General features: G+C 37.4%; 1 protein-coding gene across 2 annotated transcripts; it reads left to right on the top strand.

The window, feature by feature from the left end:
• The first annotated feature begins 13855 nt into the window (after positions 1-13855).
• laynb (layilin b) lies at positions 13856-26192 on the top strand. Of its 2 annotated transcripts, none has more exons than XM_083549506.1 (7): positions 13856-14085; positions 17146-17440; positions 19646-19803; positions 20234-20281; positions 23192-23260; positions 23384-23489; positions 25164-26192. In XM_083549506.1, exons 1-7 carry the CDS (start codon positions 14010-14012, stop codon positions 25432-25434), a joined length of 1023 nt encoding a protein of 340 aa, XP_083405632.1. In that variant the 5' UTR covers positions 13856-14009; the 3' UTR covers positions 25435-26192. The 2 variants fall into 2 exon arrangements, with proteins under 2 accessions (XP_083405632.1, XP_083405633.1); XM_083549507.1 differs by having other exon boundaries at positions 23195-23260; positions 25164-25769.
• Positions 26193-26240: the final 48 nt, after the last annotated feature.

Below are 26240 nucleotides of genomic sequence, written 5' to 3'. Positions count from 1 at the left end.
TGCTCCTTTTTAGATTTAGACAGATTTGTGAACAATATTTGAGAGAAATAGGCCTTTTGTGTACATAGAAAAAGTCTTGGATCTTTGAGTTCAGCTCATGAGAAATGGGGGCAAAAACAAAAGTGTTGCGTTTATAATTTTGTTCAGTATTGTTTACTACTATAATTTTATTCTCCTTCAAATACATTGAAAAATCTGAAAGGTTTCGGATTTCATAAATCAATAAATCATATAATACACAAGACAAGCTACATGATAAGCTAAATGAGGTATCATCCCCTGAGGATGTACAGGTATGAATAGAGGAAATATGATATCATACATATACAAAATACAATCCAGTGCCATAAATAATCAACTACACCTGGGTTTAATGCAGATTATGTTCTGGGACCTGAGTGACATGAGAAAACCCCACAGGCTAAAAGACTGAGAGGTGTTGTCTAACACAAACATACAAAGAAGTAACATAACGTTTTACCACTCCTAGCACATCTCTGGTGTACTTTTTTTTAAGATGCACTTCTTGGTGAAGCCAATACAATATTAAACTCAGATATCTTTTGCTCAGATTTCATTAATCCTTCCTGAGTGTAAAGGAATCGTTTTAACTTTTACAAGTTCTTTGGAGCTGATAGTATTAAGACAAATATTGTTTATTCACAGCCGTCAGAGGATAGGGATAGGAGCTTAGGTTTCTTTGTGTGTTATACAATTAAATAACCATATTAAAAAAACTAAATCATAGTTAAAGATATTAAATTAAATTAAATAATTTTGCTCATATGAATGTTTCAGTAGAGATACAATGGGTAAAATATTACTTCAGTAAAAGTAAAAGTGCTCCTTTTAAACTTTTTTTTTAAGCCAAAATACTTGCCTTTAAATGTACTTAAGTATCCAAAGTACTATGGCTTATTATGGCTATAATTTCCTATTATTAATTTTGTCACAAGACTCTTGTTTAATCAACTTAATTTATGTGAAAAGACTTGAATGTTGCTCTTAGTGCACCAATCTATTAATAGAATGATATTTATTAGTAAAACACTGATTGATATCTAATAAAATTATAATGAACCCAAAACCTTATTCTCAACTACTTAAATAAATTGTGCGCAGGTGTTGTGACAAGTTAGAGTCAGGAGATTCTTACATCATTTATTCTTCTCCAAATGTTCTGCTTGCTGTTTAACTGATGATGAACTGTATGATTGTGCCAAATAGATACCACTAAGCGGCAATCAAAAAAAGTCCATAAAAAAGCACGAGCTCTGCCCTAATTGGTGGCTTGCTGTGTGCTTGACCAGTTTCACAAGACTTTTACAAGTCTTTATACACTTGTAAAAACAAAAAAAGCGAAACGACTGATTTCACAAAATGTAAAAATGTAATGAAGTTAAAGAAAAAGTCTCCTCAAATAGATATACTTCAAGAAAGTAACCCATATATTTATATATAGACGTAGATAAAACTGTGAATACCTCTCCATTAAAGAAAGAAAAACCCACAATGGTCACTGAAATAACTTGAAACTGACAAAAATAATAATAAAGATTTACTGAAAATTAACTGATGAAAATCAGATGTTGCTTAAAAAAAAAAAAAAAAAAGCTAATGAAACTAGCCTGGACAAAAATGTTGGTATTCTTAATATTTAATTGCACAACCTTTTGAGGTAATCACTGCAATCAAGCAATTTCTGTAACTCTCAGTGAGACTTCTGCACCCGTTGAACGGTATTTTGTCCCATTTCTCTGGAGCAAACTGCTCCAGCTGTCTCTGGTTTGAAGGGTGCCTTTTCCAGACTGCAGGTTTCAGCTCTTACCACAAATGTACAATAGGATTTCAATCAGGGCCCAAAGAAGGCCACTTTAAATGTTCCTTTCAGGAACTCAAACTGCGTCGAAATGCTTTGGGAACACGCATTTGGGAGTGTTCATGTTCTGAAATAATGTGTGTAATCAGTCAAAAATTGGACGCTGGCCGTCACCGGCGAGGTGATGTCACGACCAGGAAGTATAAAACGCATTTTGAGTTAAGGTTCTACAGCCCGTACTTCATAGTTCCCAGAAAGGACGTTGTTGCATCTTATTTTGGATCTACGTCAGCTGAACCGCTCACGTGTGAGACTTAGGTTCAGGATGCTGCCCCTCAAGCAGGTTGTGCTTCAAATCAGATCCGAGGACTGGTTTATCATGGTAGATCTAAAGGATGCGTACTTTCATGTATCCATCCAACCTCCTCACAGGAAGTTCCTGAGGTTTGCTTTTGGGGCCGAAGCTTACCAATACCGGGTTCTTTCGTTTGGCCTTGATTTTCACCCTGTACCTTCACAAAATGTGTGGATGTGGCTTTGGTTCCCCTGAGGTATCAGGGCATCCTCAACTACATCGACAATTGGTTAATTAGATCAGTTGGCGGTCCGGCATCGAGATGTCGTTCTCGCCCACACGAAGGCGTTGGAGTTTTGTCTGAACACCGGGAAGAGTGTGCTTCTCCATTACAGAGAACCACCTATCTCAGTGTCTTATGGAATTTAACTACTTTGCGCTTGCAGCTTTCCCCTGCCCGCATTGTGGTCATCCTTACAGCTGTCAGGTAGGTCAGAGAAGGGCAGCCTTCTCTTTAGTGGTGGCTCAGGACCCGTGGGTTCTCACAGAGGGGCATCCCCTTTGCACCATCAAAGGCAATGCCTACGTGCCTTAGATGTTTGGTGAGATCCCCGGTTCCTATCTCTAGGCCCCATGCTGGGAGTCCCCGGTCATCAATTAACGCTAACGACGGATGCATTTCTCACGGGTTGAGGAGCGATGATGAGTGATCTCTCCGCCCAAGGTCTGTGGGAAGAGCCCCATCTACGCTGGCACATCAATTGCCTAGAGATGCTGACCGTGCTTCTAGCACTGAAGCATTTCCTCACACACCTCAGGAGCCATGCCTGTACGCCTTTCCCGGCGCTGCTTCCGGGAGTTCTGGAGAGAGTTCGCCGGGACGGAGTCCATCTCCTCCTGGTAGCCCCATGGTGGCCGGGCCGACCATGGCTCACAGACCTAGTGGCCCTCCTCGAGAAGCTTCCGTGGGAGATCAGGTGGCACAATAGTTCACCCCCGACCAGAGCTATGGAGGCCTCTCCGAGGTTCAAGGTGGTAGAGACCATTCTCCAGTCCAGAGCTCCCTCGATGAGGAGGTTGTATGCCAAGAGATGGCATCTGTTTACTGTATGGTGCGCTCAGCATTAATTTGGCCCAGTCCACTGTCCGGTTGGTTCAGTGCTGGAGCTCCTGCAGGAACAGTTCGCAAAAGGGTTGGCTCTGTCCACCCATAAAGTCATCACTGGGCAGAGACCCGCTCCTGGTGGCTGAGGCCTCCGGCGCGACCAAGAGTGTCTGGGTGGGACCTGGCCGTTGTGCTGGAGGCTCTGTCTGAGCCCCCTTTCAAGCCTTTGGCCGAGGCTTCATGGAAGCACTTGTTAATAAGACTGGCTATCTGCTGAGAAGAGTAGGTGATCTACAGGCCCTCCTTTCTAAAGTTTACTCCAGGCATGGCCAGTGCTTTCCTGCACCCTAGAGCAAGTTACGTCCCCAAGGTGCCCTAAGTTGTCCCACATTCAATTCTTCTCCATTTCAGACCCCAGACCAGGAGAAGCTAAACCAAGCACTGGACTGCTAGGTCTGCAGGACAAGTCCCTGGAGAAAGTCAGAACAATTATTCATCTGTTACAGCCCTCCGAGGATTAACAGTGGAGTCCTCCGTTAAAGTCCACTTCGGCTTAAACAGCAACAGATGGTGTGATCTAACAGTGATGTACTCTGACATTGGAGTTCACCTCTAATATCTTTGCACGTTGTTTTGGGCTCTTGTGGCCACATCCAGGGAGGTTGGCTACAGCCTTGAGGATCTTAATCTCCTGAATAATATGTGCAACTGTAATGACAGGAACATCAAGCTGCTTGGAGATGGTCTTATAGCCTCTACCTTTAACATGCTTGTCAATAATTTTCTTTCTAATTTCCTGAGACAAATCTCTACTTAGCTTTCTGTGGTCCATGTTCAATGTGGTGCACAGTGGTGCACATGTTCACAGCACAGTGATTACTTTTCAGCCTTTAAATAGGCAGACTGACTGATTAAATGTTTGAGGACACCTTTGATGCTAATTACAGGGCACACTTTAACATGTCCCTATGGTCAAATTATTATTCTCAATCTTTTCTAAGCATACCATCATTTTTGTGCAGGCCAAATTCATTAGTTGTTAAATGCTTCTGTTGAACCACAATTCAACAGCAAAATCTAATTTCCTTAGTTAATCTTCAGTAAATTTTTATTTATTAATACTTTTGTTATTTGTTTGTTATTATTTTAGTGACCATTGTGGGGTTTTATTTCGTTAATGAAGGGTACCAACAATACTGTCCACAGGTATATACTGTTTATGGTACTGTCAAAGCTTTGTAATGGTTTCTATGCAGGTTAATCACATCCTACATTTTTGTTATTCCATTTTAACAAATAAATTTACTAAAGCTTCTTAAAAACAGTATTTACATTGAAAACACATCAAAGCCCATGTAATGATCTCAGTTTAGTTTTTATAGTAGCTTAAATCTGCACATAAAAACCTGCTAGATTTCATACTATGACTTCTATTGTAGTCACATATTTCATTAGTAACCACCATGTAGATATAAAGCCACTTGTGTATATTTAAGAATTGTATGTTTTTTTTTATCTGCCCCATAATTAAAACAGTTAAAAGATTATAATAAAAGTCAGAAAATACATGATTCATCCAGTCTACGATCAGTTAGGGGAATTTTAAACCCAAAACATACTCTTTATACAGACAGGATTATGAAAGAGAGAGAACAACTTGTTCAAAATGTTATTCATATGCACCAACAATTGCATGATCACATTTCTTGAAGGACCTGTGGCCATCAAACTTATGTATGATACCAGTCTAACAGTGTAAAGAGAAACCGCTAAGCCCTGGGAATTGTTAAACCAGAGAGGGAAATGTAAAACTAGATAGACAATCCACTGAGACTTCAGTCTGATGCTATGCCATTAAAGAAGTCAATGATTCTGTGACTACATGGCTCTGAAAGAGAATTCAGGCATGGACAGAGAATTTGGTGTCCTAATTTACTGTCAGTCAACTGCCGTTTGAAGCTTACACTTTGTTTTAGACTCAGGCACCAGCAAAAAACGTCAAAGAAAGCTTTGAAAGGCAAAATATCGAAGTAATTATCATATTTTTTAAAAGACACAGTTAGAAGCAAAATGGAAATCTGCAGGCAGTGTTTAAATTGTGGAAATCTGCAGGCTGTGTTTTAAGTTTTGCTCTCTCAACAAAAAGTGACATCAAGAAATGGTTTAATTTGGAGACAACACAATAGTTATAATTAATCAACTGATCCCTTATGCAACATAATAGCCAGTTTACAAAATGTAAAAAGTATTATCTTTTACATGAAAAATTAATTAAAAAAGTATTCAGATCAGTTTTTTTTCACATTTTTAATGATGCAGTCATATACTAAAATTCTGCATTGCTTTTCTTCTATTAATTTACACTCCATACCCCATAATGATAAAGCAAAAAACAAACTTATAACAAATTAACAAAACAAAGCAAATTTAATTAAACAAAACGAAATATCACATTGACATAAGTATTCAGACCATTTAAGACGGCACTTATATATATATATATATATATATATATATATATATATATATATATATATATATATATATATATATATATATATAGAGAGAGAGAGAGAGAGAGAGAGAGAGAGAGAGAGAGAGAGAGAGAGAGAGAGAGAGAGAGAGAACTCAGATGCATTCTATTTCTCATTTTGAGATGCTTTAGCACTTTCATTGGAGTTCACCAGTGGTAAATTCCAATGACTGAACATGTATAAGAGGCATACACCAGTCTATATAATGTCTAACAGCTGGAAAATAAAGGAATGGAGTAAAAACCTTGTCATGAGGTCAAAGGAACTGGTTGCAGAACTCAGAGACCAGATCTGGAGAAGGCTATAAAATATTACTGCTGCATTTAAAGAACATAAGAGCAAAGTGGCCTCCTGAATTTTTAAACAGAAGAATTTAGCCAGTGGTTAAGGTATTGGACTCTGGTCATGAGTTCTAATCCCAGCACCACCGAGCTGCCACTGCTAAGCCCTTGAGCAAGGCTCTTAACCCTCCACTGCTCAGTTATAAATTGCTCTGGATAAGGGCATCTGCCAAATGCCATAAATGTAAAAATTTTGAAACAGACAGAATTATTCCCACAGCTTAACACCTGTTCCAACTGAGCATTCGGATAGAAGGGCCTTGGTAAAAGAAATGATTACAAAGCTAGTGCTTACTTTGGTTGAGCTCCAGAAATCAGGTGTGGAGAGACAAGAAACTTGCAGAATATCAAATAGCATTGCAAAACTCCACTGATCTGGGCTTTTCTCTTCTTAAACTCTTATTTTAAGTGAGCATTTATGTGTCTTGCACTGTATTATTCAAGTTTTGGAGAAAGGAGTTGAATCTTATGTTACTTTAACTAATGTCAACTTGATTTATTCAGAATTCCTATTCACTAAGTGCTTTATTGTCAAATTTGTAACAGACTCTTCTGGGAACACAGAGTTTGATGCAGAGATACACCAGGGCATCTCACACAAAAAAAGCATTTGCATATTAATTCATATATAGGGACAATGTAAATTTGGCAGTCATGACATGGGTATGGTTATGGGTCGGAGGAAACCAAATGAAACTCACAGGGACATGGGGAAAACTACACACGTTCTACAACAGTAGCCTGAGTTTAGGATCAAATGATGGACCCTGAAGCTGTGAAGCAGAAACAGGTGCCACTGTGTCTCAATAGCTGACACTTTTTGTCTTTTAATGTGCTTTATAAATAAAGCTGACCCAAATTGATCTAATTAATAAAGTCGAATTAACTTACCAGGAAAGTCAAACTAATTGTTTTTTTGTTTAATCCAGACCTTCCAGAGGGGGGATGTAGAATATAATTTGTAGTTTATTCATTTTAAAACTGTAATAAAAACAGATATTTTCTTTTTCTGTTGAGATCAGAACAGAAATTTAATCCATATGGAAGAAGGTGGTCAAGAAATGTGCAGGCTGCCAACTTTCATATACAAATGGAAGAAGGTGGTCAAGAAATGTGCAGGCTGCCAACTTTCATATACAGTAGGTGTCCAATAATTGATAAATAAATATTTGATGAATATTGTACCCTAATAAAAGTAGCTGTTTAGTAGGATCATGATTTTGCATACCATTGAATGAATGACTGCCTGACACATATTATTATATTTATGATGAGCAATCAAATAATGAATTATTTAGAAACAATTTGCTATGAATACAGGTGCCATCAGTTGTCATTGAGTCAGTATTGCTGATGGTGTTTGGTAGCCCTTCGTCTGAATTAGGATACAATCATGTCATTCAAAAACTGTTAAACATTAAACTGTTGGTTACTTTAAAACTAATCTTCATCTGGGAGATCACAGGGATGTGTATGTGAATATTTGATCTGTTAACTGGTTGCATATATCAGATTTATTGAATGTCTTTGCCAGAGAAAAGCTGTTTCTATTAAACATTGTTTACTTAATCAACTGAATCAGGTTAATGGAGAAGGGATAGATAGAAGGTGCAAAATGTATTAAAAAATATCAATCCATTTTAATCTATCTTCACCCTGGTTCTACCAACTTATGCATTAATGCAGAATTAACAAGCACCTTGTATCCACTTTCCTGACAGAACAAGCAAGGGGGAAGAGGCCCAAAACTCTGAGGTCAAGGTTACAGTCAGAGCAGATATTTATGCTTTGCAAGGAAATGAGCAAACAGGAACACAATCTCTGAAGGAAACTAATCTGGTGGTCTGGGAAAAAAAAACCAACAAAGTAGAACAGTTGTAATTTTGCATAACTTTTTCTACATACTGGTGAAATAAGAGTGGTATCTTATAATAAAACATCATCTACTAATTCATTTCTTTTATATACAATATCTTTAACAATTTGATTTAGAAGACTGCTTTTTTATTTGAAATAACTGCACATTGAGGCTGTTCAGCAATGTGGCCTAAAATACCAAATAACATTTTGTACATTTTTCCAGGGGGGGACATTTTTAAAATATTGTTTCAAAAACTGTAAAAAAGGGTTTTTGAGACACTGTTTTCCTCTCAAATGAATTTGATATAAATATATAAATATTATAATCGATAATATATAATTATAATAATATATAATTAATAATAGTAATGTTTGCTTCACACCGTTGAATCTTGGGGTTTAAAATAATGCCTCTACCATATTCTCCCCATGATTCAGGGGCGTTGGGGGAGTTTTTTCCCCAGTTCAAAGACATGCTTTGTATGCTGATTTTCATTTCCAAATTTTCTATAGTGTGTTAATGGATGTGTGATATGTGCTTTGTGATGGGTAGTTGTCATGTCCAGGGAACTCCATGTAAGATGAGTGGTATACAAAATTAATGGTTGTATAAAACCCCATATTTAAAAACGGCCCTCTGAACAATGCCAGAGAGATATATGGAAAATGCAATTTTAAATGTTTTACTCATACCATATCTGTATTTAAAAATAAAGGTTGGCTTTCGAAAAAAAAATTTCCTTAGTTATTCAGAGAGGTCAAGGGACCAATAGTTGATTGCTGGAACTATTGGTTATTGGTAAAATCCATACCAATAGTTTTTTCGGGCCTCCGATCCGGTGTCATTACCAAATCATCCTCTAGATGCAAATTAATTAAATTTAATAATGAATAGATTTACATTTATTTTCTTCAGCACATTTTCATAAATCAGTACTGTTTCTTTAATTTGTAATAAAGTTCAGTAATATTTTACATGAAGTGGTATGTTCATTTGTTTCCATAAAAAAAAAAAGGATGATTAATTAGTTATCGGCAAGTACCAACCTAATTATTTTTATCTGTAAAATCCGCTATTGGTCGACCTGTAGTTATTAACATAATCTTATTATTTGTTTGATTCACACGTCAACCATATGCATATGCATAAGTAAGTAAATGTTTTGATTTTAATAGCAGTGAATATATAAAAAAATTTCATTATGATAGTAATAATGCTTCTTAAATAGGCTATATATATATATATATATATATATATATATATATATATATATATATATATATATATATATATATATATATATATATATATATATATCTTAAAAAGTAAAGCTCATTTGTCTGTATGGTGCATAACAATATAATTAATTAATCTTCCATTAGAAGGCATAAAGAAAGAAAATATTATGTGGTACTCACAGGAAAAGGTTTTGGGGACCTCTGTATAATAGTAATGGTGGTTATAATATAGAAAATTAACTATCAAATATTAATTACAGGTGATCAACTTTTATATTATTTTCCTAATTAATACCCACATCTGTGCACAGTATCACAACACTGTACTTCCAGATTTTACACAGCTGTCTGGTTGTTTGCTTCTTTTTTCAGAGCTTGCTGGAAACATGACACATTTCAAACTTACAAGCGAGTGTAAACCACTGGTAAGCTAAAAGCAATGCTTCCATCTAGTGGATAACTTCCATGGATTTGTTTGTTTAGATTTCTGGCCATTTGTGCATCTGATTCCGGCAACTAATGCAATAGAATGACATAAATATTTGGGTCGTTTTGTTGAAGATTCCGATTAGGGCATTTTGATGAAGTAGATGAGTGGGTTGGTTATTTGAATGTTCCTGTATGTGAATGTATTTTTAAAGAATACAGCAACTGAAGTGAAATTGATTGTTTTGTCTTTGTCCTTTGATGCACTGAGGTACATCAGATGTCAATCTAACAATCAGTAGACTGGTCCATCTGTTTCCACAGAAGTGGTCAGCACACAGGAGGCCAAACTAGGCCACTCTCCAGGACAAAGCGCAGATCACAGGGCAGATCAAAGTGCAGAGGGTGATCTAAGGTCCTTCCCACATATATATGATATTTTTGAAAGAATATTTTTTTTTCTGTCCACTGTCGTAAACTATGATGGCAAAAAATACCTCATGAATAACATAAAGAGTGTGTATAAGCAGTGGTAGAGAAGGCAAACTGCAGATACCAACATGGAGAATACAGTTTCAAAGGCAGAAACTGAACAGTAGAGAACATAGGCTGTTTATTAAGCAGTGACACGGTTCAAAACCTATACCTATACTTATTAAAACTGAGCTCTTGCGAATAAAGGGTAAGGGAAGAAAAACTGGACTGGTGTCAAAGTACAGAGGTTTTTATCATTGTAATGACTTATTAGTATTATAACATGAGTGATCCAGCGAAAGGTTGTTGGAAATAACAGAAAAAGAGGCACACTGACTGTAAGTGCCTGTACTTCTTAAAGATGTGATGATGGACACTTACGAGACCTTATGCAGGGCTTCATGGCATCCTTAGAAAACCTTTCCAATTTTGCACTGCAATGATCCAGTGAATGATGGACTGATAATCAATTGGGCTGTTTTAAATCTTTGGACTCACATTTTTAGTCAGTGATCTCTCTGATCAAGCATTCCTAGGTACCGTTTATTAGATAAGCAGATATGTTTGTATGACAATTCTGACATAAGCCCTAAACTGATCAAATATCTGTACCACTGAATATGCTTTGAGAGACAACAGAAAGGAAATGTTAGTAAACTCTAATCCAATCCAGTCCAATCCTTTGAAGAAAAATGATCCTAGGGGGATAAATCAGGTAGACTTAGTTATTTATGCAAAATGGATGGACACATAAGAGGTAGCAAAATGCTGTACCATACTTTAACATTTCTCTGGGCAGACAGTATAGAGAAAGAGGAAACTAGTGGTAAGTGGGCAGACTGATTTCGTTCAAGCCCAGACTATAGATTACTGCAGATGGTGACAACTTGTGACAATGGTGACAAGTTGTGTCATGTTATTACACAAAGTTATGACCACATTTTTCCCGTTAAAATGCCTACTGGCCCCAACTTTCCAAAGAAAGTGTAGAGGGGTCTTCATGATACACATGGGCTTTCTGCAGTCTGCTGTGTTTAGCCATGCTGAAGTTTGCCCAGAAAACTGATGCTCAGCCCATTGGTGCAGCGTAACAAGAGCGAGTTCAATTAGGATGTGCTAAGACAGTAACAGTAATGTGAATATTTTATAAAATTATCTCAAAGTATTCTAATCAGACACTGTTTGGATCATGTTAATCATTTAATTACATAAATAAAAAAAATATTATTTGCAAACTATTAAATAATTTTGTCATGTGGTTGAATGACACAGACCATACAATTATGCTAGAAAAACTTGTATGAATGCCTTTCTAGAAGAGTGGAGGGGGTCTGGAGTTCTGGAATTCCAGTCTGGAATTGGATGGAATTGGATGTTTAACAAGTGCATATTAGTGTGATACTTAGGTGTCCACAAACATTTGTTTAAAATTTTAATAGTGTACTTTTAAAAAGCAGAAAGAGAGAGAGAGAGAGAGAGAGAGAGAGAGAGAGAGAGAGAGAGAGAGAGAGAGAGAGAGAGAAAAGAGAGAGAGAGAGAGAGAGAGAGAGAGAGAGAGAGAGAGAGAGAGAGAGAGAGAGAGAGAGAGAGTATTGCATGAGATCAAGCTCAAATGACTTTGTAAAAACAATTTTTTAGAGGGAACACACATGGGTGTGATTGTTAGGTGCCAACATATTTTATGCCAGGGGTCCCCAAACTGTTTTCTGTGAAGGCCACATAATTATTCCTTTCTTTATTGGGGTCCAGGTTGGTTTGTAACAGAAGATTCCATGAACAGTTACCCTGGTAGTGTTCAGTGGGTTGTTCCAAATGTGGGGGCGGGCCTTATTTAGCCTGCGGACCGTAGTTTGGGGACCCCTGCTTTTGGTCATAACGGGTTGCATTGGAGTGATAGTAAATGAGACACGTTAGCTGCGCGCAGCATTTAAAATATATTTAAGTAAGCCAGAATTTAGGTTTGCATATGCAAATCTCACCTTTAAATTTTTATAAAAAACAGACAGATGCACATCATAACCAGACAATAGTCTGAGGAATAGCTTACCAGGTTCACTCGGTTGACTCATTTTGTAATATTTAGATTCATGAATAATTGATGTCGACTTGGTGGAACAAATAAAACATGAATGAATATTTTATTTGAAAAACATGATAAGAGGTTATACTGATTTTTAAATATACATTTAAATGTTAATTATCCTTTTTTTTTTTTTCTTTTTTTTGAACAATGGTATTTTCCCCAGCAGCAATGGCTTCAAAACTCTGTTTATTTGCTTTGTCAGCTTTAGGCTGAGAATGAACAGGACTAAAATAAACATTAAAAGTAAAAAGGATACAGACTTTATTTTTATTTTTTTCAAACCTTTTTCCTTCCTCTCCAATTTCCTTTGCTCATCTGGCTCTGTTCACTATGAGCACAAGTCACAAGACATTTATGATTCACTTTACTGCTTTGATTCTTAATAATTGGCCATTAGGTGATTCAAAAAATTTTTATCGGTTTATTTCATTTGTTTGTTTTCACGATTCTTTAATTTCCAAACTGTTGGTATGATGCAGCTCATCATTCAACAACCAATAAATTAAAGGACATTTCACACTATTACTGTCTCTATAAGCACATTATGTTAGAATTCTAACAATAAAGTACACATATGGTATGTTTTTTCACAGTCAGGACTACAGGTCAAGCAGGGCAAAATAACCCCCCCCCCCCCCCCCCAATGTATCATATTTTATCAGAGTCAATTGACTTTTCTGGATGTCAAAGCTATGTGTCGTTATTTTACCAGACTATATCTGTTATATTACAAATGCATGATTGGCTATCTAGTTTTTCATGTAATTTTAAATGTTCCTTAAATTAGAAAATTAGTTCAATGACACCAACACCAACATCTATATATATATATGCTGCATATATAAAACATAGCAACTCCAACAACAGCTGCATTCAAATGTCAAAATATAAATATGCACTTTCATCTAAAAGTTAAAAATCTCTATTGATGAGATGAAGTAAATATGAAGGTGGAGATTATTCTATAATTTAGGAGCAATTTAAGAGAACGTGCAATTACAAATTGACGATCCAACAACCTTTGATTTGTAGCCCTCAGAAGCCAAATTGCAAAGGTTTAGAACATCTGTAATATAAATTTACTGTTGATCACATGTTGGTTATTTAATGGATTAATACATTAGGACATCGCTAAGTATCCAGAATCCAAGTTTCTATAATAGTTTGATCATTTAATGATATACACAAACACTAATGAAAACCGCTTGGTGATAGCTTTAATGGCTGATAGTTTGTACTGAAAAACATTTTGTTCAGTGGGAATCTGAAAGGGACAATAATCCTGTAATCCATATATTGTACATTCATTTGTGGCACCAAGAGGAATTTTCTCCCAGCATTCCCATCTGAAGATTAAAAAAAGGCTTCAATCCTGCAAGTGTTCCTTCAACCACACAATTTCTAGGCCTTTTTTTTTTTTACTTTCATATCAGAATCAGAATCAGGTTTATTGGCCAAGTGTGTTAACACACAAGGAATTTGGTTTCAGCCGTTAGTCCATATTATTCTAGTATCCAGGAATTTTGGGAAAATTCAAAGAAATATGTACAAAATACTGTGTATTTAAGAAGACCATATCGTCATAAGGACTACATTTGAAAGGTAAAACAGAGGAAGGAGTGTATTCTCCTGCTGGTGTGCTGAAGTTGGCATACTTCTCCCACACGCTACACTACTTAGTATTCTAGTATGCAGTGCGGGAAATGAGGAGGTCTGCAGGACTTTTCTGCACCGTCACACTCTTCACTCTTTCTTCTTGTTGGACAGCGTGAAGGTGTGTTTGGACAAAAGCAGAGCGCCGAACTGCAGTCTGATGTCAAGAAATATGTGGACATGGAGTTCATGAAGCTGATCGGAACCGTTTTGGCTGTTTGTTGTCATCCAGGCTGCGCACTCAAAGGCTTCACCAGTAAGTAAGCGGATGTGTTGTAGACCGTGTGTGTTTGTGCGCGCGTGCGTGCGTGCGCGCGCGCGTGGAAAAAGAACTACGCTTAATAGGCCTGTTCACACATCACGACTGTCATGTGAGAGTGCCCGGATGTTTTTCACACAGTTAAAGGAAAAATTAAATGATCAGGGAAAAAAGTTTGTGCTGGGCTACATTGTAACTAAAAGTCCTCCAAAGTAACTTCACGTAGTCGTGGAGTAGAAGTTGTGTTTACAATGTGTGGGAGTGAAGTTTCCTTTACGGTTTGCTCAAGATTGGATTTGTATTTAATCAATCTTGAGGTCTATACTAACCCCTAAAATGTGTATCTCCTTCCATGTGCTCATGTGTACATTAATAACTACAGCTACAGCTTCCTTTGTGTAGAATTGTGGTGTGGGAAAAAATGCACAGGCTTTTGGACATCACATAATGATGCCAGATGTTCTGGGAAAGGATTGATTTTGAATCCACTTTGATTTAATAATCCGAATTGTACATCGATCTGATTTACTGAGTGATTACCTATAGGGTTGATTCTGAATCCATTCAGTACAGAAACGTGATTCCGAATCCGATCTGATTTCCTAAACAGATCAGCCATTAGATTGATTTTTGAATCTGATCTGTAAAGTAATTGATTGAGACACTGGGGTAATTTCCTAAACTCATCTCTACATGGATTGATTCTGAATTCAGTCAGAACTAGCAAACTCTTCTGAATCCTATCTAAGTTCCTGGTCTGTTAAGGAACCAGATCCGAATCTGACGTGACTATTTTGACACAATCGCTACACAATTTCTTCAAGGAGGCCATTCTGAATTGGATCTAGTTTGTTGATCCAATCTGAACTGACCCTGCTCCCATTTTCTGATCTGATCTGCATAAGATGAGAATTTGAATCCGATTTCATTTCCTGTACTTTCATGTAAGGGGGGCGAGGATATTTTTCACACAGTTAAAAAAATTACCGGGAAAAAGGTTTTTCTGGAAGATGTGCTATATTATAAGTCAAAGTCTTCCCTACTATAAGTAGTTGTGGAGTAGATGTGTGTTTGTAACAAATGGGAATAAACTTTCCTTTAGGGTTCTCCTATAATTCAGTTGGTATTTTATGAACTGTTTCCAAATAGGCAAAATAAATCCTGAGGTCTATACTCAACCCCAAAATAAAGCTCCTGCCAAGTGCTCATGTGTACCCTATTAACTACAGCTACAGCTTTCTTTGTGTAGAAAAGTTCACGTCACACATCAGGGTTAGGGTATAAATAATCTATTACATGAAATAAAAACATACAATTGGGAAGATCAAGTCCATAATTAATGCACATGTTTTTGGACACACCTCTTCATATAATAATGACCGATGATACTGAATCCGATCTAATTTCGATTTCTGTACCGGGGTTAATTCTGAATCCAATCTGAATTGCACAGGGATCAATCTGATTTAATGATCGATTTTCTCTAGAATTGATTCTGAATCCATTCGGTACAGAAATGTGCTCCCCAATTTGATCTGATTTCCGAGCAGTTCTGGAATTGATATTTGTAAAGGAATTGATTGAGCTACCTGGTTGATTTCCTAAATTGATACAGAAAACGCTTTTGTATCCTATTTAAGTTCCTGGTCCATTATGTACAGGAATCAGTCCTGAATCTGATCTTACTATTTAGCTACATTCTTTACAGAAGTCTGATCTAGTTTGTTGATCCAATGTATACAGGAAGTAACTCCCAATTCCTGATCATATTTGCATAGAAAGTAATTTTGAATTCGATTTAATTTCCTGAACCGATCTGTAAATTGCTTTCTAGGCAGATCTTTTTAGGAGATGGGAGTTGAGAAATCTAATGATCTAATCTCTAAAGAAACCAATTATATATATAATTTTACTTGATTTCTGATTTTTCCAGGAATGCTTTTAGTTTGCAAGGGATTTGGCAGTGAGTTTGTATTGAATCTATGTATATGCATTGTATTGTTCTATGATTCTGGTGTATACTATGGGCTTCAGTGAATGCATGATTAGGGTTCTCCACACAACCTGGAAAACCTGGACGTTTAGACATTTTTTTGTTATGCAATCGTCTGGAAAAAAAAAAAGAAAATAGATGAATGGCCCTATAAATAGTCAATGAGATCTCGCGCTACTGAAATAGCAGCATCTCAGGAGGAACTGTACACAAAATATTTGAGTAAATCTTGGTTAAGTCACCATAAAGTGTATTATTCTCTGAATGAATAATTCATAGTAGTTACTAAACAATTCACTTTAAGATGACTCAAACAAAGTAAAAGGAATTGCAGGACCAGCTCATGTGAGTGTTTAAAGATGTTGGCAGATGTGAGTCATTTTAATATTACTTTCCTTTGTGCAACAGATGTTATGTGTATAAGTCATGGGAAAAGATTTTCAACAAACAATCGAAAACAGCTGATATTTACATTTTTGTCTGCCTTTTCACTACAATTTTGACAACAGTCAAACTGTATATACACTATATTGCCAAAAGTATTGGGTCACCTGCTCATAAGTACAGTATGTGATTTTTGAGCATTGCATTCCACATTTAGTCTCAATTTGCTCTTATTATTCCCTCCACTCCTCTGGGAAGATGTTCCACAAAATTTTGGAGTGTGCTTATGGATATTTGTGTTCATCAGCCACAAGGGTATTAAAAAATGGCAGGTACTGATGTAGGTGAGGAGACCTGGGGTGCAGTCAGTGTTCCAATTCATCCCAAAGGTGTTCAGTAGGGATGAGATCAGAGCTCTATAGCAGACCACTCAAGATCTTCCTTTTAAAAGCATGTAAACCAGATCTTCAAGGAGCTCACTTTGTGCACAGGAGCATTGCCATGCTGGAACAGGTTTGAGTTTCCAAGTTCAAGTCAACGCAAAATTGTATTGTAACTGTTTGGAAAAGCACCACATATAGCAGTAAAGGTCAGGTGACCCAATACTTTTGGCAATATAGTGTATGTCCTGCAATTATAAAACACTGTGGATATTTCTTTGTGAAAATTGTGCTGTTTAGGTCAGCGGATATGCCGTCGGGGTACTGAGAAGCCGTGCTATAAGATTGCGTACCACCAGGACAGCAGGTACAGGGTGAACTTTGAGGAAGCCAGGCGGGCGTGCAGGGACGATGACGGCGAGCTGCTGAGTATCGAAACAGAAAGCGAGCAGAGGCTAATGGAGATGTTCGTCCGAGGCGCTCCGGATGCTAGAGGTGACTTCTGGATCGGAATGCGAAGGAATCAAGGCAACAAAGAGTCTGCAGAGTGCTCATCACAGTATTACTGGCTAGATCACAGAAAGGCCACCTACAGGTATGCATTAAGCTGCATGCCTTACTTTTTAAGTCTAGAGCTCTCAGCTTCATAGTCTGAGTACATCTGGGATTATTATTCAAAATAATTTTAAATAAACAGAAAATATTTTAAATAACTCAAGTAAATGTTCAGTATCTTGAGCATTTATTGATCAAGATGTCCCGGCCTAAATATAAGCAACTTTGTGATATTTGTCACGTGAAAAAGCAAAACCAGATGCAAGTGCAGATAATGTAATTCTTTCAAAACACTAATTTCCATGAAATATAACAATAAAAGCATAACCTGAACTATAAATTTCAATGATGGAGAGACAAAAGCAGGACAATGAGGAACACAGAATCTAGCGACACTAATGTTTAAGGAACATGGTTTGGGTGATAAGTGAAGCTTATGACTAATAATAACATGGATGAGCAGTGGCTGATAATTTAAATTGTAATACAATTTTTAAATAACATTGTCACTAGTACTTTTATCCTTTTGGACCCCAGTGTGTGGCCCAGGGTGTAGTTAAAGGTTGTAATGAAATCCCATGGTACAAATAAAAAATTGTTTTGTGAAATATGATGGAATTGAAAGATTAAGGTCTCTGGTTTCCCACTAAGGGCAGAATAAAGCAATGCAGTCAGGACCATCAGCTCAGATACTGACATAATGCATGAATGATTTATAATTAAATGTTTATTTATTTTTTATTTTCTAGTACCATTTGCCAATGTTGACGTCTTTTATCCAAAGAACTCATTTTGATTCTAATCACTTCAATATGATGGCCAATATTATATTCTGTTTTATGTAGATACCTGACATACACCATAAGCTCCACGAAAAGTTTGTGCTAAAATTTTGAAATCTTTCATTCACTTAAAAAATCAAAAATTATTTAGTAACCTGTAACGTTACAAATGACATGTAATGTGTAATGTAGCACATTAAACCAAAACGAGTTTGACACCCCTGGTGTAGCATGGCGGTAGGAGACGTAGGAGTTGTATGGACTTTGTATCTGAAGGTCATAAGTTCAAGTCCCAGCCACACCAAGCTCCTTGGGCCCTGAGCATGGCCTTTAACCCCACAGCTGCTCAGTTGTATGCATGAGATAAATGTATATCACTCTGCATAAGTGCAGCTGCCAAATGTACAGTATATCGCAAAATATATATACTAAAGAAATGAAACTTGGACATATTTTTATCAATGTGCAGCTTGTATAGCAGTACAGATTCACTGTCCTCTGAAAATAACTCAACATACAGCCATTATTGTTAAAATAGCTGGCAACAGAAGTGAGTGCACCCTAAGTGATAACAGCTGTATGTCATGTAACCATGCAAAGCCACATGTCCTATTCATCATGTTCATGTTTTTGTCTACTTTTACTGACCACTGGATGTTTCTATGTGGAGTTATTTTTAATAGAGGGTAAATTTAACGTGCCTCCGGAAAGTATTTACAGCGGATATTTTTATAGTATTGTCCCTTGATTATTATTAATTAATAAATTATACTATAATGGTTGCTGAAATGTGAGAGTTGTACTCATTTTTGTGAGATACTGCAAATGTCCCTTAAAGGAGTAGTATACAATTATTAAGCCCTCTGCTGGCTGTAAGGTGAACTGCATTTACAATGGATAAATCCACAAGACTTCACTTTTTCCAAACTATTGCCAACTTCTCTGCTGAGACTATATGTACCCTCTGATTTGTTAGGAAGTATACTGGGAAGAGCTGAGCAGCTCTTTTCCAACTGCTGGTGTAAGAAAGTGCAAAAATAGAAGTCAACTAAAACTTTTTTCATGGTAAGATTGTGAGTCGGTTTTATATAAGTATACTATATGGATAAAAGTTTGTGTTTCTGTTAGGGAAAGAACTAAATATGACTAGAAAGCAAAAGAATCATTCTTGATGTTCCATCACTTTTGAAGGGGGCTGTATATGTGATTTGTAACAATAAAATAAACAGATGTGACTTTGTCGGCTTGGTCTACTTATACTAGAAACCACAGTAACTTTAGGGACTTCAGATAAAAGTTTCAGACTTAAATCAATGCTCGCCCACAAACCATAAATCCCAATGTGTTTTGGAGAATTGGGTGTTGAACACAAAGGAAACTTCATTTTAAGACACGATGGTTGGTGTAATTATCTTCTAGGAGCTTACAATAGCAGCAGTTATTCACTGTGTTGTCTATTGCAGAAACTGGATGTTGAATGAGCCTTCATGCGGTTTTGAACAGTGTGTGGCCCTGTACTACAGACCCGATGCTTCTACTTCTCCGAAAGACCGCCATATGTTAAAATGGAGTGATATCGGATGCAACATCAAAAATAACTTCATATGCAAATATGCAGAAGGTGTGTTACATGTTACACAGATATTATTTATATCAGGGGGTCCTCGAGCACCAGTCAAGAGCCGCGCAAAAACAATACAACTTTTTTATTTTTTATTTTATTTCCACTTTATCGCATATATTGAGAAATTACCACTTCCACCTATGCCAATTTCTTGCACTTGTTTCAGTGATTTTATTTTATTTTTTTAATGCATTTGTAAATGAAGCTCCCACCAATTTTGTATTATGGTGAGTTGGGTTACATTATCATTATATAAGTAAAAATTACATTTGTATAATAGTAATACAATATGCAAAAAATGTCTTGCGTAAAACTGGTCCATGGTGCAAAAAAGGTTTGTATGATTTGTTTTTTAATGCAGGACTGTTAAGATATTCTATGAACTTATGTCAAAAAGATCCATTGTCCCTGTCTGTTTATCTTTTAGAAATATATCTGGTTTCTACTCCTGCTGGAAATTCCACTGCTCATTCAGGTAAAAAAAAAAAAAAAAAAAACAATAGTCAGAACTCAATATGAATGGTCTATTGTTGTTGTTTTTCTATTAATTTCTGCAATTGGAGTCAGTTAATCACAAAATCTAATCATCCCATCTTTAAAATATAGACCCTTTTGTATATTCCCGTGGTTTCCAAATTGTTTAGAATAAAAGAAAATAGGACTGCACTGAATCAACACTGCGCCGCTGCTCCCTACCCAAACCAAGGTTCAATGCAGTTATTTTTCTGTTCTAAAATTAGGTTCATTAGGTGTCATTCTCTGTCCAATTCTTTTTGCCTTTTACCAAGTTTGTTGCATAGAAACGAAAAAAACGTATTGTCTCAAAAACAATAAGCCTAGGTGTTTCCAAAACCTTTGACAAACACTGTACTTAAGTATTATTTTGTATCCTTTGGTAGCAAGTCAAAATCTCACAAATATAGGTAGGTATTGCTTATTTATGAGTGATTCTACTTCTGAATAATGGTTGATTAAAATTGTTAAAATTTGAATTCAAATTGTGCATAGTTTATCAAAACTAGCGGAGACTTAATGCTGCTTTCAGAACGGTTTAGTTTCCTTTTAAAATGAAAACCACCAAATAGTTTTAAAGCAGCGAGTAATAAAAAGTAGTAAAATTGACATCGACTTTTGATATTTTAGTGCATTTAAAACGAGCAACTTTGTTTACGGTCCACTTTTCAATTTGTTTAAAACACTAGCTATCGTTTCATATTTTACTTCTATTTCAACCCTGGACAAACAAGGTACAAAAATGCACCATGTGTGGGCAGGGACAAATTAACAATCAATAAAATCGAACGGAAAATAGAACCTTCGGGGAAATAGGTGTTGCAGTCGGGAAGATTTTGTGACCCATTATCAATAAGTAAAATTGCTTGCAAACATTCGATAAGAATAAAAAACCTCCTCAATCATCGCTTCTGTTGTTGTACCCAAAGCATGTTTGTTTTCGCAGGTTCGAGCTTATCTATTTACTAATGCATTTGTCACACAGAGCACAGCTGTTTAACCAATGGCTTAAACATTCACGTGGAAAACATTTTGCCGGTAGAGTGAGAACACCATTTGGAAATGGTTCATATACAATTAGCACCATTAAGATTTTATACAATTTATACCAACGTACTCTTTTGATGGATTACTGATTGATTTATATACAGTGCATGTTAATGTTACAATTAATAGAATTTACACTCGCCGTCCACACCTACATCATTCGTTCTAATCAGATCTCGTGGCAACTGTGCTGTGCATATATCATGCAGATACAGGTCAAAGAGCTTCATTTAATGTTCTTATCAAGCATAAGAATTTGAAACAAAAAACACATCTCTGTGGCTCTGTGGGCATGGCATGGTTGTTTTTGTGCTTGAGTTCGATTTGAGTTTTGCACAGTGTGCATGCTGAAACAGCTTGTTGATGAAAGACATCAGAGGAGAATGACCTGTCATGTCTGAGCTGGCAGGTATTTTATAGTAACTCAAATAGGCACTCTTTAAATCGTGGTAAATATAGAAGCATCTCAGCTTTCACAAAACATTGAGCCTGCAATAAAATGCTTGTAAAAGCAAAATACATCAGGTTCCATTCATATCATTCAAGAACAAGTTTATTATAAGCACAGGTTTATGCTTTTTCCTGTTAAAAACGAGATTGGAAATCTGGCTATTTTTGTCAGGCTGCAGACGCGGAAGCCGATATAATCCGATCATTGTCCTTTTATTTCAGGTCCCCTGGTGGTCTAGTGGTTAAGATGCAGCGCTCTCACCGCTGCGACCCGGGTTCGATTCCCGGTCAGGGAACCATCCCCAGCCACTCTCAGTGCCGGTCCCAAGCCCGGATAAATTGGGGAGGGTTGCGTTAGGAAGGGCATCCAGCGTAAAACATATGCCAAATCAAACGTGCGGAGGATCCGCTGTGGCGACCCCTAACGGGAGAAGCCGAAAGAAACTTTTATTGTCCTTTTATTTCAAAAAACCGTACAACACAAAAACACTCATAAGCCGTTGAAAACAACAAACAAAGACATCCGCTCGATATGCGTTGCCCGCTATGAGTTTGAATGTCCCAAGCATAATCCATAAAGCCTTCGGCAATGAGTAATCCAAGTCGGAAGTGGAATTCGCATATACAGCCGGCGGTCGAGCAGCCACGCGATTGTCCAGCTTGACAATATAACGACCGACAGCCTGTGACTCAAGAACGTGAGTTTATGTAGTCTGATCTTTCATGAGCCACAGCTGTCGGTAATCTTGGGAAGCAGCGTGACTGCTATCGAGGGGGGCGTGGCAGGGTGGATCTCTGACAGCTACAGATGGGGGCGTGGCAGGGTGAATCCCTGACAGCTACAGAGGGGGGCGTGGCAGGGTGAATCCCTGACAATTTTAATCCAACCTCTCATTTAGTATTGACAACTCTGTGTTTTTGTTTTTGTCAAATTCTCTGTAGAAACTGGTGTGTGTGTGTGTGTGTGTGTGTGTGTGTGTGTGTGTGTGTGTGTGTGTGTGTGTGTGTGTGTGTGTGTGTGTGTGTGTGTGTGTGTGTGTGAAAGTCTCAGGAGATCATCCCTTTCTTAAATATTCAAGCCAGCCTGATACCTACATTTATACCACAGCTAAAATAAAAGACCACCAGATCTTTCTTTATTCTAATGTTCTCTGTGAACATTATCTAAAGTCCTTGACCTATATTCTCATTGGTTTTTGCATTGCGCTGCTGCCACATGATTGGTTGAACTGCATAAATGTGCAGATGTTCCTAGTGTTCAATGTGCATATTTAACACAACTGTATATAACAACATTTCACAAAATCTAAATGAATGGGATCTAAAATGCACAAATATCTGCGTGTAATTGTTTCTTCATTTTCTTCATTTCCAGCAGTAACTCTCAAGCAACATCCTATCACACTGAGTGATGAAACGATAAAGACAGGATTTTCTGAATCAGGTGATTTAGTTGATTTTAACATTGTTTTTATTTATTTATTTATTTATTGTATTTTTTTCTGTATTGCCTGAATGAGTACTAGATAGTATTGCTGATGCAATTCTTTGCCGTTGTCTCTTCCAGATGAAACAATCAATGTTTCCTACATCCTCCTGGCTACTGTACCACTGCTCCTTGTAATTATACTAGTGGTCTCTGGGATCCTCTGTTATAGAGTCATGACTAGGAAGTGAGTGAAAACTTCAATACAATTTGTGTGACTTTTAGTTTACTGAGTGAGTACTGGCTGTAAGCCAAGTCGACTGAAGAAATCTTCAGATGGACATTTCTATAGTCTTCAAAAGATTTCTACTTCTTTCTGCAGTACCTAAATACGCACTCATCTTTTTAAAAAACCCATCGAAAATTTTTCTATTCCAACTGATAGTCGGTGTTCTAATGATTCCCACTTCATAGCACTTCTGTAAGTCATGCTGGATAAGAGTGTCCGCCAAATGCCATAAATATAAATGTAAATGTTGTGTGTAAAGGAAGCTCAATGGTTGAGGTGGTAATTTCTGATCAGAAGTTCTTCAGTTCGAATCCCAGTACCCCAACTGCCACTGCTGTGCCCTTTAGCATGGGACTTAACCGTAAATATTTATAAGTCGCTCTGGATAAGTGCTGAAGTCTCTGAAAAGAATTGGAAGCCCACACTTTACGTAGCCCACTAGGGCCATGTTACCAGCATGAAATTGATTGGGCATGTTGGGGACCCAAAGTGGGGCTCACTGGGGGCTCACACTACTTAATCTGAACCCCACACTCAGCCCATACTTTAAGATAGCATACTAGGGCCCCATCTGGGCGCTATAATGTGGCCATTTCACACCCATAACAGGGCCTACAGTGTGCTGTCCTCAGTGGTCCCACAAGAGACCTAAAGCGGCATGTTTTCTGGGCCTTTCCTTTGTGTTACATAAACAAATTAGAGAAATCAAGAGTCGTTGGGTGTAAGAGAAGGCCATCTTTAGCCCCAAAGCAGTGTGTAAAATACAGTAATACAGCTGACCTAACAGCCTCCGCTGTGGTGTGGAGAGGGAAAATCACTTAAGTACTCTAGCGACATAGGCCTGCTAGACATCTAGATAGCAGCAGGTATAGAATACTCAGAGGAGATAATGCTGAGGGAGGAAACCGACTCACTAGGGAGGATGAAATGCAAATGCTGCTTACAACGTGGAGTGAGGTAATATTGACACACCAGCACAAGTTCCTACAGTAATATATATTGATTAGTATGTGATAGCTAGTATGGTCCCCTGGTGGTCTAGTGGTTAAGATGCAGCGCTCCCACCGCTGCGACCCGGGTTCGATCCCCGGTCAGGGAACCATCCCCAGCCACTCTCAGTGCCGGTCCCAAGCCCGGATAAATTGGGGAGGGTTGCGTTAGGAAGGGCATCCAGCGTAAAACATGTGCCAAATCAAACGTGCGGAGGATCCGCTGTGGCGACCCCTAATGGGAGAAGCCGAAAGAAAGTTTTTAGTATGTGATAGCTAGTGAGGCTAGTATTCAGAGCTGAAGGCCAACTTGAAGCTGGAGTTCTGTAGTGTTCCTTAGGATAATAGCTGCTTGTATTGTTTAAAGATATGATGAAAGATGGCTGTGGTTTTTATTATAAGCACTGAATGATATGTCACTTTGATTATTCTGTTTGGTGAGTTTAAATACGTGAATATAGAATATTTGAGTTTGCATTTATGTGCTTGCAGACCTTAATGCTTAAATGAAATATCATGGCTGAGTGGTGAGCCGATACTGTACCATATGTCCAGTCACTCTGCCCTAGAAGAAGTAGACGTAGTTTCCCTGAAAATCTTTCACAGAGTTTTAAATGTGAGATTAATAACTATATCTTTCCAGGAGAAAGGAACAAAATGAAATCTACGCTGTGCCTGGTCAGTGGGTGTCTACCGGTGCCCTGAAAAACAGCCGAAGTCCGGCCCCCAAGTGCCGGAATGGGGCCCAGCTAGAATACATGAGCTCAGAAATCAACAGAACATTCAGTTCAACGGACTACGAGAACATTCCCACTAATGCAGCTGGATTTGTCACCAACGACATCTATGAGACCTGCCGCACTCCAGCTGCCGCAGAGGCAGGATGGGTGGATAACGACATTTATGGATACTGATCCTGTCCAGTACTGGGATCAAATATGAATTAATTTTAACCCACAGGGTTCGAGTTTATCACAACCGTGTCTGTGCTTAGACTTTTATGTTATCTATAGTAACCCGTTGTGAAAGGACATGGGGTCCTGGGGGTCCTGTGAATTTTCATACTTATGGCGGACAGTAAGCACACTTCTCTGAAATGGGCAGTACAAAGAAACACAAAGGTGTCATCACTTCATAGCCATTTCCCTTTGTGCACGCTGGTGTCCGCATAGAAGACAGTGCACACGGAAACTTTCACAATCTCCCTGACCTTTCTGCTCATCCGAACATTATCTTGTCCTGTCTCTTCTATTGATTCTGCCTTGGCATACCAGTTCAAAGGCACAAGAGCAGCAGTTTTGCTTAGCCTGGATATTTTAAAGTGCTAAAAAAAAGCATGCAAAAAGCGTAAAACTGTCAATGTTTTATTCTTTTCCTGTTGTGTTCGAAATGATATTGAAAGAAATATCGTCAATAATTCTGTCAACTCGTTTTTTTTATCACAAATAAGATAAGGATTTTCAGGACTTCTGCAAATAGTATGTGGACATATATACCATTGATTATTTTTAATAACTTCTACACCATGATCAGTGTTTACCTTTTAAAAATCTAACAAGTCAGGCATCTTCATCATGAACAGTGTTTACAAGTATCATCTTTTTAAGAGAAAGACTTGTGGCAAACTTTTAATGATGCACTATTACACATACATACTGTATATATATATATATATATATATATATATATATATATATATATATATATATATATATATATA

The sequence above is a fragment of the Silurus aristotelis genome (genome assembly GCF_946808225.1).
Source record: "Silurus aristotelis genome assembly, chromosome: 8".
Lineage (NCBI taxonomy): Eukaryota > Metazoa > Chordata > Actinopteri > Siluriformes > Siluridae > Silurus > Silurus aristotelis.
Note: the sequence above shows the minus strand (reverse complement) of the source record. Positions and strands in the feature narration are given on the sequence as shown.